Here is a 15,684-nt window from a genome sequence, read left to right on the forward strand (position 1 = left end):
ACACATCCAGTATGGGTCAGAAAAAACAACGACAAAATGACGAAGTATAATTCGGGTGTGGGTTGCTGCTTTTTATTATGTAACTCTTCGTAACGTAACACTACAACTATTGTGTGTTATTATACTTAATATATGAATAATTCCATAATTTGAGTCACGGATTATTCATATCGGATTTGTAACACCTGTATTGGCAAAGGCTGACATAACGGACAACAAAAAGAAATGTTTTGACATCTGTTCAAATGTCACATCGTTTTTTGGGATTCAGATATCACGTACGCTGATTTAAATAGCCTCACACAGCTAGCGTTAAACGTCGAGCATGTTACATTATTTTGAAGTACAATGGGGCAGTGAAATCGTGTCGAGACAAATGAACATAGCTGTGTTTCTGTTATGGCTTGGCAAAGTTAAACACACGGAAAAGTGACATCGCTCGACAGTGGAGCGGAAGTAGAAAGAAAAGCCTGTAAAATTGACGTTGGGACTAAATGAGCTAATATTTGCGCGTGTGTTGCCTGAGGCTCCCTGCGTAGAGGCCTTCACCTTTCACCCCCAGTTACATTTGGGTCAAGAAACTCCTCTTCCTTTCCCTTTTCACGTATGGTGGACTCTAGGCTGGGTGCATGTGGCTGTCATGGATGAATGCACCGAAACAGTCATGGAGGAAAGACAGGAAAAGGAGACAAAATGCAACCGTAAGTTAGTCAAATGCCTGCAAACCTCAGACTAATGCATGCAGTTTTGAAGCCCCGTTTGAGTATCAATGAAGCGGCGAAGCTGCTGGAACGTGTACACAAGCACTCAGCCCCTTTAGCTATAAATACTAACCAGGCCACGACATCTGACAATACTCGGCTACCTTTTTCACGTACAAAACCAGACATTCCTCTCTGCACCGGCTGATGAGGAGTGTCAGCTTGGCAAAACATGGTTAAGAGATGTTATATAACTAAGGCATTGCCATGCTGTTTGTTTTTTCTTGCACTAGCCGTATCTCTCTGATACAACAGTGTAGGATGTATGCTGGCTAAATGGAGACCGCCCGGGAGATTTTCCATTAGCTCAATGTAGTGACAGAAGTGCAGATTAAAGTCCGAAAGATCCTATTTTCGAATCCAGAGAGGTTACCACGGTACTTTGTTCGCTCCCAGCTGAATTTTGGTAGTTTAAATGCATCTTCTGATTGGACGAATGAATGATTACTGTAATTGTTTAACATTTTCACATGTTTGCAAGAGTCTATTCAAGCACATTTTGATGGCGTTTTTCTGGGTAGACTGATAAAAATTATACCTTCTTTGAAGCAGTGAAACTTGCAGGCCAGTTGTGTCTCCAACAAATTGATCAAATTCAAAAGGCACTTAGAACGCACTCAAAGTCGGTCTTTTATATGCGAAAAGACTGAGGAATTTGGGTATGGCTTGAGTGGAAGCTGGTAATATTTCAGCTTCATCGTCGACGCAGCTTTAGATGATGTTTAGACCTGCTATATGTCCAACTAACTTCATTCACGAATATAAAACATTCCCCCCACCGCCGATGTTATGGGGATAGGGCCACTACCAGCGTACACCGGAGTAGTCATGAGAACATTTGACTCTACGGCACTTATTTGAGCCAAAGAGCTAATTTCATTTCAAACAAGAATTTGCAAGCATGAATTCGTTTTAACTGACGGCGTGATGAGTGAGTGAATAAGTGCTTGGGGTTTAACGTCGTACTCAACAATTTTTCAGTAATATGATGACGAAGGAATCCTTTGGGTGCATGTGCGTGTAATGTGCCTCCTTGTTGCAGGACGGATTTCCACCGCTCTTTTATCTAGTGCTGCTTCACTAAGGCGACTTACCGATGGCAAGTAAGTTGCCCCGCCCGAGCCATTATACTGATCAATCAGTCGTTGCACTATCCCCTTCATGCTGAACGCCAAAAAGAGGAAGTTACAACTTTCTTTTTTAAAGTCTTAGGTGTGACTCGATCAAGGATTGATCCTGGATCTACAGGTCCCGAAGCGGACGCTCTACCAACTGTGCTATCCGGGCCGGTAACGTGATGAGTGCAGGTGTTTGTTCAGATTTATATAGTCAGTCATAAGTTATAGTTTTCTAAACGGATAACTCAAGAATATTACAACCAATTCTCTTCTGAGCATAGGATTTCTTTACCTGCTATTGCTAGGTAACTAACACGAAACTAATGTGACATGTAATTTTTTCTTTACTCAGGTCCGTACGTGGGAACGGTCTGTCAGCAACCTGCGGATGGTCGTGGGTTTCCCCCGGGCTCTGCTCGGTTTCCTCCCACCATAATGCTGGCCGCCGTTGTACAGGTGAAATATTCTTGATTACGGTGTAAAACACCAATCAGATAAGTAAATAAATAAAATTACTCGGGCCATTCTCTCATCCCTTTGTGCACAAAGAGAAAAACCATCAACAAAACAACAAAAGAAAACTATTAAAAGAAAGTTTAATATTTTGTTTCTCTTTTTCAGTTCGAGACGCCATCTCTCGAAGATATCAGATCTGCTTCATAAGTATGACTGGCTGTATGTTCGTCTTAGCTATGAGGGCAAATTTAGGTTTCGCCATCGTCTGTATGGTGATCCCATCCAATGCCACAAGCTTAATTAGGGAACCAAACCTTTCTCAGTATTCTCCGTGGATCGGAAACGATTCCGCTTTTGTGCCGATTAACTTCTCGATCGTGGAGAATTACCGGATGTGTGGTTCGGAAGCGATGTCTGCAAAATCCTTGATTGGTCAGGTATGTGCGTTTTTGAAAAGCAATTCATTCAAAGGGCAAGATTTCAACAACTTTTAGCTTTTTATCCAATTTCGACACTATATGTTTCTGTTTAAGACAAGAAGTTCTGTAAATCACTCGGTCACATTTTACATTCTATATTTTATTTATTTGATTGGTGTTTTACGCCATACTCAAGAATATCTCACTTATACAACGGCGGCCAGCATTGAGGAAACCGGGCAGAGTCCGGCGGAACCCCTCGACCTTCCGCTGGAAGACATCTCAACTTACGACGGAAGAGGAAGCCAGCATGAGCTGGACTTGAATTCACAGCGACCGCATTGGTGAGAAGCTCCTGGGTCATTGCGCCGGTCTGGCGTGCTAACCTCCTAGTGTACGTTACCTGATAACTCTTGCATTTCTTTATTTATTGATTGATTTGATTGGTGTTTCAAGCCGTACACACTAAAGTATCTCATTTTTTCAGTAATCGCAAAACTCATTGCCACAACCACGTTTGAAACGAACCAACGACCCTCCCCAATTTGCTATTTGATCTTCTCACGTACGACCGGAGAAGAAGGCTACCATGAACTGGACTCACTGGGGTAGCACTGGTGAGAGACTCCCGAGTCAATAGGCTTCGCTAGTTCTCTAACCACGATCTTTCTTGCTCAAAATTTGGGAAGCCTCCTACAAACGCACTGGATGAAACATCATGATATACATCTGACCTTTATCACCAAAAGTTGGTGGGTTCTAATCTTGTTCCCATCGACAGTTTGGAGCTCATCTGGCAAAGTGGCCTATTTTCACAGCGAAGTTTCCTCCAAGATTGGCTTCTCCAAATCTAACCGTTAAACTCAAATTTATTTTTATTAGTAAATGAATGTATATACCAGTAATTTGTGATTTTCAATTTGATTTCGCCAGTTACGTGTACAACTAACAAACTGTATCAAATACCTTTTTGTGGTAGGGTGGAGAATTTACGTGGGATCGGTCCCTTCAGTCCAAGCTTCTGGCCTCATTTTATTTCGGTTACATCGTCACTCAGATTCCTGGGGGCTGGCTGGCACGACGGTACGGCTCACGTGACGTCATAGGCTACAGCTTTATTCTGCTGGTCGTGGCCACCATCTTGTTTCCAGTGGCGTCACGTGCTCACACGTACCTTTCATTTGCACTAAGAGTTGTGGCGGGTCTCGCATCGGTAAGTTAGCCTTCCCTGGCTTGCAGATGAAAATCGTCCAATCAGACGTCTAATTGTCTGTAAATGAAAATGGCTACGTTAAACAACCACAAGAAGATCAGTGATTTAACCAATCAGGTACCTTGTCTGCAGATGGGTGTCGATAAGGTGACCAACCACATGCCTTGTGCACGGATGGAAATCCGTAAGGTGACCAACCACACGCCTTGTCCATAGATGAAAATCGACAAGCTGAGCAACCACACGTCTTGTATGTCGATGAAAAGTTGGCCAACCACATGCCTTGCCTATAGATGGAAATTGGTATGGTAGTCAATCACATGCCTTGTCTATAGATGGAATCAGTAAGCTGCCCAGTCTCATGCCGTGAGTATAGATAGAAATCGGCAAAGTGACCAATCACATATGCCGTGTCTGTAGATGAAAATCGGTCGCACGTGTAATCTGTAGATGGAAAGCTGCAAATGAAGATGGGCAAGGTGATTTCCCCATCAGATGCCGTGTCTGTGTTTAGCACCACTGCACATTAAACTGTAGTGTTATGCATAAAACACATCCCTCAGAATACATAATTACATAATTCTGTAGAAGAAAATCGTAAAGAAAACTTACATACCTGTCAGTGGCGTGTTATATTACTGAAGTCATGTGTTACTTTCATGATGTCAGTATTTGTTTTATTTCTGTTGTTTCAGGGCATGGTTTTCCCTGCTATGTCCTGTCTGTGGGGACGCTGGGCACCGCCCCTAGAGAGGTCCAAGCTGTTTGCCATTCAGCAGTTAGGTACGTTCAGGTATTTTCCAATGTCTCTACAGTTACGTTAGGTCTGCACAGGCCTATTGCAAATGTCTCAACAGTTACATGTAGGTCCGCACAGGCCCGTTCCAAAACTCTCGACAGGTATATGTGGGTCCGTACAGGCCTATTGCATATATTCCAACAGTTATACTACACAGACCTATTCCAAATGTCTCAACAGTTACATGTAGGTCCGCACAGACTTATTCCAAATATCTCAACACTTACATGTAGATCTGTACAGGCCTACTGCAAATGTCTTAACAATTACATGTAGGTCCGAATAGACCTATTGCAAATGTCTCGACAGTTACATGTACATGTCGGTCCGTGCAGGCCTATTCCTAATGTCCCAACAATTACCTGTAGTTCCGTACAGGCCTATTCCAAATGTCTCAACAGATACATGTACATCTGTACAGGCTTATTCCAAAGTTTCTCTAACACCCCGGTTTCTCTCACTCATAAACCTAAGTGAACAATTCCTAAACACTACTGAATCAATCATTCAAAAATGCGTTATTTGATTAAATTGATTGTGACTTCCTTGCCACCACACGCTGAAAGACATGTTTTCACTTTAGTTATTGCGCAAATAATAGCTTCGTGGTTGCGGGCCTTGCGGTGTTTACCTAACTGTCCCCCGCTCGTGGATGCGTGCCTTGCGGTGTTTACCTAACTGTCCCCAGCTTCTTGGATGCAGGCATTGCGGTGTGTACCTAACTGTCCCCAGCTTCATTGTTGCGGGCCTTGCGGTCTTTACCCAATTGTCCAAGCTTCTTGCTTGGGGCCCTTGCAGTGTTTACCTACCTGTCCCCCGCTTCTTGGATGCAGGCCTCACGGTGTATACCTAACTGTCCCCCGCCTTCGTGGATGCGGGCCTTGCGGTGTTTACCTAACTGTCCCCCGCTTTGTGGATGCAGGCCTTGTCGTGTTCATCCAACTGTCCCCCGCTTCTTGGATGCAGGCCTCACGGTGTATACCTAACTGTCCCCCGCTTCGTGGATGCGGGCCTTGCAGTGTTTACCTAACTGTCCCCCGCTTTGTGGATGCAGGCCTTGTCGTGTTCATCCAACTGTCCCCCGCTTCTTGGATGCAGGCCTCACGGTGTATACCTACCTGTCCCCCGCTTCGTGGATGCGGTCCTTGCGGTGTTAACGTAACTCTCTCCCGCTTCGTGGTTGCGGGCCTTGCGGTGTTTACCTAACTGTCTCCCGCTTTGTGGATGCGGACCTTGCGGTGTTTACACATCTGTTCCCCGCTTCTTGGGCGGGCCTTGCGTGTTTACCCATCTGTTCCCCGCTTCTTGGATGCGGGCCTTGCGTTGTTTCCCTAACTGTTCCCCGCTTCGTATATGCGGGCCTTGCGGTGTTTACCTAACTCTCTCCCGCTTCGTGGTTGCGGGCCTTACGGTGTTTACCCAGCTGTCCCCCGCTTCTTGGATGCTGGCCTTGCCAGGTTTACCAAACTGTCTCCCGCTTTGTAGATGTAGGGCTTGCGATGTTTACCTAACTATTTCCCGGTTGGGTTTAATGTTCAACCTACTTTTCCATGCACTTTTTATTTGTTACATTTTCTTTTTCAATTTTTTATGCTGCTTTCGTATTTTTATCTCATTTCGTATATACGTGACATGTTAATTTTTTTATTTTGATTTTAATTTTAATTTGGGGGGAGAGGGAGAGATATTTTAATTTTTCTTTCAAATTTTTCATCTGTGGAATACCTTCATTAACAGGCATTCCTCTTGGCAGCGTACTGGCCCTATTCATCTCCGGATTCTGTGTGACTACGGCTTCGATAACGGCTGGGGATCAATATTCTACGTTATCGGTAAGGTAACAACTCTATTCCCATGTTAACCATAGAAAGTAACAGATTTGTCTACTCTGTTTCTGAACCGGTTTCTAAACTCTCTACGTTGATAGGTCTGTGTGGGTTAGCCTGGGTTGTATCCTGGTTCCTGGTAGTGCACGATTCTCCATCACGTCATCCTAAAATATCAGACCAGGAACGGCAGTTTATTGAACGAGCGATTGGGGACAGAGAAGCGGCCTGGGTGAGTCGATAGTTAGATAATCAGTCCGTTTTTATATGATGCAGATTTCAAAATCGGCAGTATTGGAACATCTTGGTACTTCTTGGCTGACTTATTAACTTGACAGTAAAGGCTTCATATGCACGATGATTTATAAACAAAAATACCAGGATTATCCCATAAAATATTTTCAAAAAAAATTTAATCCAAATTAAAATTGTCTCCTGCAAGAAGCTACACATCATTCCCATCGGTAACCTTTTCCACGACTTGAAGTCACTTTTCCGAATCGCACATCATCGTTGCTCTTCACTCCGAGCCATTTTTGTAACAGCACAGATTAAAAAAGTACAAAAGTCACAAGAAATTTCAGGACAAATGAGCGGATGCTGCCTACATGATTCATGTGTCTGTTTTTACCTTTGCCTAAATAGATTTGGACCTATACACATGCGGCCAGGGTGTGTTTTGACCAAAACTCGTATTCATGTACTATGTCTGCGGTACGCAACGATTGCTTTGGGCAAGAACTAAGTAAAGGCCACGCCCATCACTGTCTTGCATGTGGGAAATAGCAAAACCTCAATGTACAACGTATATAGGTCTTGCAGCAACCTGCGGGTGGTCGTGGGTTTCCTCCGGCTCTGCCCTGTTTCCTCCCACCATAATGCTGGCCACCGTCATGTAAGTGAAATATCCTTGAGTTCGGCGTAAAACACCAACGAAATAAATAAACATAACACATATAGGCCTAAATGTATAACAATCAAAGATCAAACGATGAGTGAGTGAGTGAGTGAGTGCTTGGGGTTTAACGTCGTACTCAACAATTTTCCAGTCATATGACGACGAAGGAATCCTTAGGGTGCATGTACGTGAAATGTGCCTCCTTGTTGCAGGACGGATTTCCACCGCTCTTTTATTTAGTGCTACATCACTGAGACGACTTACCGATGGCAAGTAAGCCGCCCGCCCGAGCCATTATACTGATACGGGTCAACCAGTCGCCGAACGCCAAGCGAGGAAGTTACAACTTCCTCTTTTAAAGTCTTAGGTGTGACTCGATCAAGGATTGATCCTGGATCTACTGGTCCCGAAGCAGACGCTCTACCAACTGTGCTATCCGGGCCGGTTCAAATGATGAAACTTAGATACTTGTTGTTATACGTTTTTGTGTGGAGGGTATAAAGATAAACTGGTTTCTGCCTGGGCCAGCCTTTTGTAATTGAGGCATTGGATTCAAATTTTGCTTCAAGTCAGGGAGTGTGCAGGGGAGGTGGTTTTTCCCTCACATCAACCGAACCAAATACCAGTAAAACAAGCAAATACGTTATGAACTGATGATAAATAATTGTGAACATCGGTAACACTATTTGACAAAACTGAAGTATATGACCAGTTAAACAAGGATTGTGGGAATAGGGACACTAACCCTAACCGACCTAAAGTAGTTCGTGCCCACCCTTAGTAGCCTGATTCCTGTCTCGCCACAATAAATATAAGCGTCATGTCCGACATTCATATACCATTCGTAGTCCGTAAAGGGCGTTCCAAGTCGATAATCGCAAGATCCATTTCCAAAACAACGTTTTAACACTAGCTCCCAAAGACAAAGGTACGTAAGAAATTATACAGATAGGAAATAAAGCGGTAACACACAAGAGAAAAGCGGTCATCAGTTTTCAATGATGCCTGGTAGACAGTCGATATTACAGGCATGAATTCCGTATCAAAGTTCAAATTCGTAGTCATGAATGAGTTCCAGGTCAAATAACAATTAAACAAGGTATCTCAGTCGCTCTTTGATTGCAACTGTTCATAAAGGCATCATGCAGATGTAATGAGCATGGCTACCTTTACGGCCCCTAGTCCCAGGTTAAGCGGTATTAGATACAGTTCGAAAATGACGAGCGTTACAGACCTTAACCGAACAGATTGTGATTCAAAAGTAACGAATGATTATGTCTTTCCCGGTAATATGTAAAGATCTCATACAAGAGGCGCCATCTACGATGTTACACATGGCATACTGGTCTGTATAAAAGCTGTCTACAAGACATACGGTTACACTGGGCAACCGGTGCCATCTATGTTGTTAAATACCATGTACGCGATAGATATGTACATTAGGATAACAGCGCCGTCTATGCTGTTGATCACAATGCAGATTGCCAGAGATTCGGAACGCTCTGTCCATACCTGCCAAAGAGAGTGTTATACTCATTGTAAAATCTGAGAAACTTAGAATGAAGGCGTTTGATGGAGTATCCTTGACAAACTAGTTTTTGAACTAACAAATTGTTACGCAGATTAAAGTCATCACAATTAACGCAAGATCTGACAGATGCTACAAGGCGAGATATGTCTAGCCATATGCAAGACCCTTTGGTATATTGCTATCCAAATAAGGATAATTTACAATACCAAAATTGAAATTATCCCTTTTGTCGTAAAGGCGACGTGAAAGGAGACCTTGTTCGTCTTTGTACAGATATAGATCCAAATAAAATGTACCATCAGGACTATCTTTTGTCTCCTTTAAATCCAATGAAGGCGGATAGATTTCCTTCACCGCTTCAGCAATATGGGGGTTATTTAACGCCAGTAGATCATCAGTATACCGCTTGGTAAATGAAATGAATCGAGCTTTAAAGATATTACTTTTAAGTAATTTCTGCATATAGTCGTATTCATATGAAAACAGGTATAAGTCTGCCAAAAGAGGTGCACAACTGGTACCCATTGGAATGCCTATGCACTGTTGGTAAATGGTATCCCCGAATTTCACATAGATGTTATTAATGAGAAATTCAAGTAAATCAATAAATAATGTAACATCCCATGAGTGGTAACCTTTATAAATAGTAGAACTAAAGAAAGCCTTATTGCTTCTGACGTTAATGTAACGGTGACCTGTTTTAGTAAATAAAGAGACAATTAACGACACTATTCTTTCAACAAGACCTTTGTGAGGAATTGTAGTATACAGAGTAGAGAAATCCCATATGGATACGTCTTTGTACGGTATATGCATATGAGCATCAAGTTCTTCTTTAGGACGTTTGGAGTTAAGAATCCACATGTAGTTGACACCTGAATTTTATGTTATGGCACAACAATACTTATTCCAAAATGACTTTACTTCTTGTAACGCTCTCGTAAGTAGGGTTGACAAGAGCTTGGTGGTACAACTTCTTGAACCCGCAATAAATCGAGCCTTGTATGGGGATTTATGCATTTTAGGAATCCAGTAAAGCTGTGGTATTTCTGTTTGACGGGTAAGTATATTTATGCGCCTTTCTTTAAGAAAGGTTTTGTGTTTGTAAAATAGTTCCTCCAGAGTACATGCAGTAGCAGAATACGAGGATGTTGTTGTAGATCTACACGGCTCTTGAACAAGAATTTGATAATAACAATTCTTGCAAATAAAGATGAGATTATTAGGAGCCTTGTCTGCTACAGTGATGACAAATTTAATATGAAGGTCAGTGAGTGTTTCTTGCACAGTGGGACCCTTCAGAACCTGTTTAACTTTAGGTAGAGCATCAATGTCTAGACGGTGTATAGCTAAACTAACCTGAAAGCTGAAATATTGCCGAGGTGGCGTTAAGCCACAATCATTTATCCATTCGTGCCTGTGTAATGTTGCTTTGTGTGCAGAGTGGTAACATGGTACTCGTGTATTACAACAGGACAATGGCCAGTCCTACTTGGCCCCTAGCCGTTGCGGGAAAAGGCGACCTCTGAAGATGTGGTTTATGTTTGACAGAGTAAAGATGTGAAGACGCCCTGGCGGAAGCTGCTGACGTCATCAGCCGTGTGGGCGGGAGTCGTGGCACACACGGGCACAAACTGGACAGTGGCCACTCTACTGACTGGTCTGCCCACATACATGAAGGAAGTCCTCGCCTTTGACATCAAACAGGTCTGGTTACACAAACAGTCAGTGTTAGTGAGAGTGGCGATGGGGGTGGGGCTCTTGGGAGTGTGGAAAGAGTGGTTGTGAGACAGTGGCGACTCTGCTGACCGGTTGATCTTCCCACATACAGGAAGGAAGTTTTCGCCTTTGACACCAAACAGGTGGGGTTACATAGACAGTCAGTGTTAGTGGCGGTGGTTGTTTGAAGGGGGGGGGGGGAGGAGAGCTGGTGGATGGGGACGGTTGTGATACAGTCGGGCACAAACTAGACTGTGGTCTGCGCACACACATGAGGGTACGGGAGGGGGCCGATTATCAAAGACAGAGGCTCACGCTGGCGAAATACTTGAATAAAGACTACACACAAATCCTGAAGCAATGTGTATAATGTAGACAATATATCCAGTTTTCAGTATTTTATGGTAATTCATTTTAAAACTGACTATAATCTGTTACGGCCGTACGTGGGAAGGTCTTTGGTTACTCCAGGGCTCTGCCAGGTTTCCTCCAACCATAAATCTGGCAGCCATCATATAAGTGAAAATTACATGAGTACGGCGTGAAACATCAAATAAATAAATAAATAAATAATCTGTTATGAGCTATATCTGTCTATTTAAGAGATGTATGTAAATATTGCAAATGCAATAAGCAAAACCTTTGTTACTACATCATGAATGCCATCTTCACACAAATTTGTCAGAACTTTCAAATTCCTGCACGATCCGTACCGTGCAGAAAGCAAGTATTCTGACGAAGTTTCGAGGTTTCATTTTAGTCAAAAATGGCTTTATGGAATCGGCGGCTTGGCCCGGAAGCTGTATTTTACAACATCCTGTATTTTTTCAAGATGTTTTACTTCGTCCGTGACATTTTCAGAATGGCGTCTTGTCGGCCGTTCCAGCCCTCTGCGGCGTTTCCGCCATTCCTCTGATTGGCTACTCGGCTGACGCTCTTCAGGAACGAAACCTGTTAAGCACTCAAAACACCAGACGACTGTTCGAGTCCATTTGTAAGTTCACTGTTCACGTTTGATTTCTTCCCCACTGCAGTGCCATATAAAGTGAATGTCTCGATACAATTAAAACATTCTACACAAAAATTACAAAACACGTTTGGTTTTGAATACCGTTCGCTTGGTATTTCGTGGCTGTTTTGTTGCCTTCCAAAATGTCGCCATGTCAACAGTGCTGTCTCACTCTCGCATCATTTTAAAGAAAACTGACACGTTCCAGCCAGCACCCGACTACAACTCTAGTAACACTTGTCCAGCCAGTACAGTTGGACCTTAATCAAAGAAAACTGGCCCAGACAGAAACCATTTGCTTAACGCCATATTCAAGGATTTTACACTTTTATAATGGCGGCCAGTGTTATGGGTGGAGAAAGCCCAAAGTGGTAAACCAGTGACATTTGACAAATTTCTGACAAACTGACGCAAAGGTTTGCATTTCGTATCAGCTGATGGCAACTGGTTTTTCACAAGCATTACATTTCGCAAATGGCCACACGAGTGTCGTCCACTTCATTGTCATCAAAGAATCACGAACAATAACTGCAGTCATAAAATGTGTTGTTCATCTGTATGCAATTACTGTTAATCAGTTATAATGCTTAACGTGCGGACTGTGGATGGTTTCACAACAATGTTCTCTGCCTACTTAACTGGACATTTTTGTTTTGATATATTTGCACAATAACGTGTATTTTATCCCAGATGAAGGCGGCTTGTGTCCCCTTAACCTTTAATTCTAATGTGATTTTCCAGCAGAGTTGTATTTCACATAAAGCTGGTGCCGTTATGTTTAATTGTAGCTGGTATTGGCGGTGCCCTGTTCATGATGCTGACTGGGTTTGTTACCTGTGAAAACAGGCTTCTAGCTGTCGTGTATCTGTCCCTGGGGACCGTTTGTCTAGACGCTGTCAAAGCTGGACAGGGTCCTAACTCCTTAGACATAGCTCCTAGGTAAGTGAAACAAGAGGGGTTTTTTGGGGGTTTTTTTCAAACGGCGTAAGCTGAATATTAATTAGGCTACTCTCCGCCCTCAAAGTCTATGGCGTATGGTCCCGTCCTTATGTCTTTCGGTGCTTCCGTCCATCTGCCTGTCTGTGTGCCCGTCAGTCTGTCTGTCCATGCGTCCATTCTTCTGTGTGTCTGCACTTCAGTTCTTCTGTCAGACCGTGTTTCCTTTGTTATGACTGCCCGTGCTCCCGCCCTTATGTCTTTCCGTGCTTCCGTCCATCTGCATGTCTGTGTGTCCGTCAATCTGTCTGTCCATGCGTCCGACAGTCAATTTGTCTGCTGGACCGTCAAATTGCCCCCATCTTCGTGACAGCCATAACCCTGAACCTAATGAAAGGAAATTCCCTTTTGCTGAGATAATCATTGTGACTCTTGTGACTCTGACATGTCTTCGTGCATTGTTGTCTAAAGTTGCGTAGAATATTTATTCATTTATTTGATTGATGTTTTACGTTGTACTATTTCACTTATAAGTGACGGGGGGGGGGGGGGCAGCATTATGGTGGAGGGTGTTGGCAGATCTTACCACGCACGGGAGGAAGCCATCATGAACTGGACTTGAACTCACAGCAGTCTGCGTGGAACCGAGGAGTGTTGCAATTCACTGCTATCTTTTATTTATTACAGCTGAATATAAACATTCAGTCCCGCAGCGACAAGCACCAAGACAAACCTGATCAGTTATTTACACTTACCCTGTTCACATTAAAAAATTAATTCTATTAATGACTTCATCAATCCGTGTCTATCTCACATGAACCGGACGTGCGAGAATAAAATAACTTCAGCTCCACAGAGTGCGATCGTTTTACGCATGAATAGTGTATAGAGCAATGGAACGGGCTGTGTATACGGCACTTGTGCTTGGTCAAGCCTGAATGTAACATCTGGTGCAAGTAGCCCACGTGGCATTTAGAACGGTCTGTTTTGTTGCAAAAGTTCACTCCCTTGCAAAAGGAAACAAATGCTGCGATTGACAAAGAAACGCACGGCTTGATACACGTCACCCTTGTCCTAGTGAGGTGGTGTGAGAGGTGACATGTTTTGTTTCAAACCGGAATTTTTTTTTGTGATCGAGACATGTTAAAGATTGCGTCCTTTCGCTTTTATTTCGGCTAAATTTTAGTCAAAAATATAACTTTGAAGTGATTTGCTTATATTTCTAGGTTCTCTGGCGAAATCTGGGGTCTGTCCAACACCGTGGCTACAATGCCCGGAATGATAGCTCCTATTGTCAACGGCGTGCTGACACCGAATGTAAGTTTGGTCTGTGCTACAATACATTATCGTGTTTAAGGCCAGTGTAAAGTGCACATATTTTCCCGCACATCCCATTTTCCGAGGTGTCTGGAACAGAAATAAAAGGAACAAGCCCCCCCCCCCCCCCCCACCTCCCGCCGTTTACCCACACCACTAGTTGCGTTATCCACTATGAATGTGAAATATAACAGGTTTTGGTTGAATACAGTTACCCACCTTGCAGATGTAAAATCGCCACAGTACGACCATCGTACAGATTAACATTCAAAGAATGTTTAGTAGGGGTTTTTTAACCGTCAGCTTTTCAGAGGGTTGCTGAGTGGTGCCTGGTGATATAACGTCCAGATCTGCACGGTAGGTAATTCCATGAAGAGGATACATTTTCACAAAAGTTGATAGATTCCACGTTTATAATGTATATGGCCACTAGTGGTTATGATAAATGTGGTTTGGTTCCTTTTATTTCTCATTTTCAGACATCTTTCAAAATGTTAGTGCTGGAAAATTTGGTCATTATACTATTATCTTCATTGAATGTATAAAGAGACGGCTGGTGATCGCCTTGCAGAAAGTATACTTACCACATTAGTTTTGTATTTGTTTTGTTTGTTTTCTAAAATGTATTTGATTCCATTGATTCAGAAAGTTCTCAAGAACATGTTGCTTCTGCCAAAGACGGAGGTTAACTTTATGCCAGGCGAAACCACTATGTGGAGAGACATTTTCTTGTTAAAAATATGAATCGTTACTCATCTTTATGCTATTTATTTCATTGGTGTTTTACGCCTTATTCAAGAATATTTCACTTATACGAAGGCGGATAGCATTATAATTGGTGGAAACCGTGCAGAGCCCGGGGGAAACCCTCGATCATAGGCAGGTTGCCGGCAGACCTTCCCTGGTACGTATGAGAAAACTTGACGATAATATTTGGGATTTCGCATTACATAAATTATATCTTCAAAGAAGTTTTATTTATCCAGGACAATGAGTGTAATTTTGCTAACATTCCACATATATTGTCTTGTTTTGTTTTGTGTTCAGGGAACGCAAGAAGAATGGCAGACAGTCTTTTATCTTTGTGCTGGATTTTCTCTCCTCAAGACCGTCGTATTTGTCATATTCGTCAAAGGTCACGTGCTGCCATGGGCAACCGGAAACGTTTCCGTGGGAACGGAGATAGCCTCACCCATGTTAACAGAAGTGGCATTGAGGACGTCTGTGGTTACAGCGTGACGATAACGATTCAGATAAAGTATACACCGGTACCTGTATTACATAACTACCCTTGCCAGAGAAATGGACTTTTCAAGATTTAGTCTCATTTATTGAACATTCCTCTAGTGATATCCACGACATTCCACAATCGCAGTTTTGTAAATCTTAAAGATCCCACATAAAGCAGGGTATAAGTAAGTTGCACATCTACCTCCAGGGAACTACATTACTAGTAAATGCGCGTTCATATCAAATGATAGCTGTGTGCTAAATATATACGGATTTTGTCCATCATTCTACCTGCCATTCCCTTGATTTGAAGAGTAGTCTGGTACAAGTATGTCCCTATGGGTGTTGGTTTCAGTGCTCTAACTGTCCTCCCAGGGGTAGAAGTGAATGTGCTCTAACTGTTCTCCCAGGGGTAGGAGTGAATGTGCTTTAACTGTTCTCCCAGGGGTAGG

General features: G+C 42.9%; 1 protein-coding gene across 1 annotated transcript; it reads left to right on the plus strand.

Moving 5' to 3' along the window:
• The first annotated feature begins 640 nt into the window (after window positions 1-640).
• LOC135481050 (uncharacterized transporter slc-17.2-like) lies at window positions 641-15,359 on the plus strand. The gene is made up of 11 exons (XM_064760980.1): window positions 641-701; window positions 2,501-2,772; window positions 3,734-3,967; window positions 4,663-4,760; window positions 6,504-6,598; window positions 6,694-6,824; window positions 10,573-10,728; window positions 11,602-11,734; window positions 12,538-12,688; window positions 13,912-14,002; window positions 15,050-15,359. The coding sequence occupies exons 1-11, from the start codon at window positions 641-643 to the stop codon at window positions 15,239-15,241; spliced, it is 1,614 nt and encodes a 537-aa protein (XP_064617050.1). The 3' UTR covers window positions 15,242-15,359.
• Window positions 15,360-15,684: the final 325 nt, after the last annotated feature.

The sequence above is a fragment of the Liolophura sinensis genome, chromosome 13 (assembly GCF_032854445.1).
Source record: "Liolophura sinensis isolate JHLJ2023 chromosome 13, CUHK_Ljap_v2, whole genome shotgun sequence".
Lineage (NCBI taxonomy): Eukaryota > Metazoa > Mollusca > Polyplacophora > Chitonida > Chitonidae > Liolophura > Liolophura sinensis.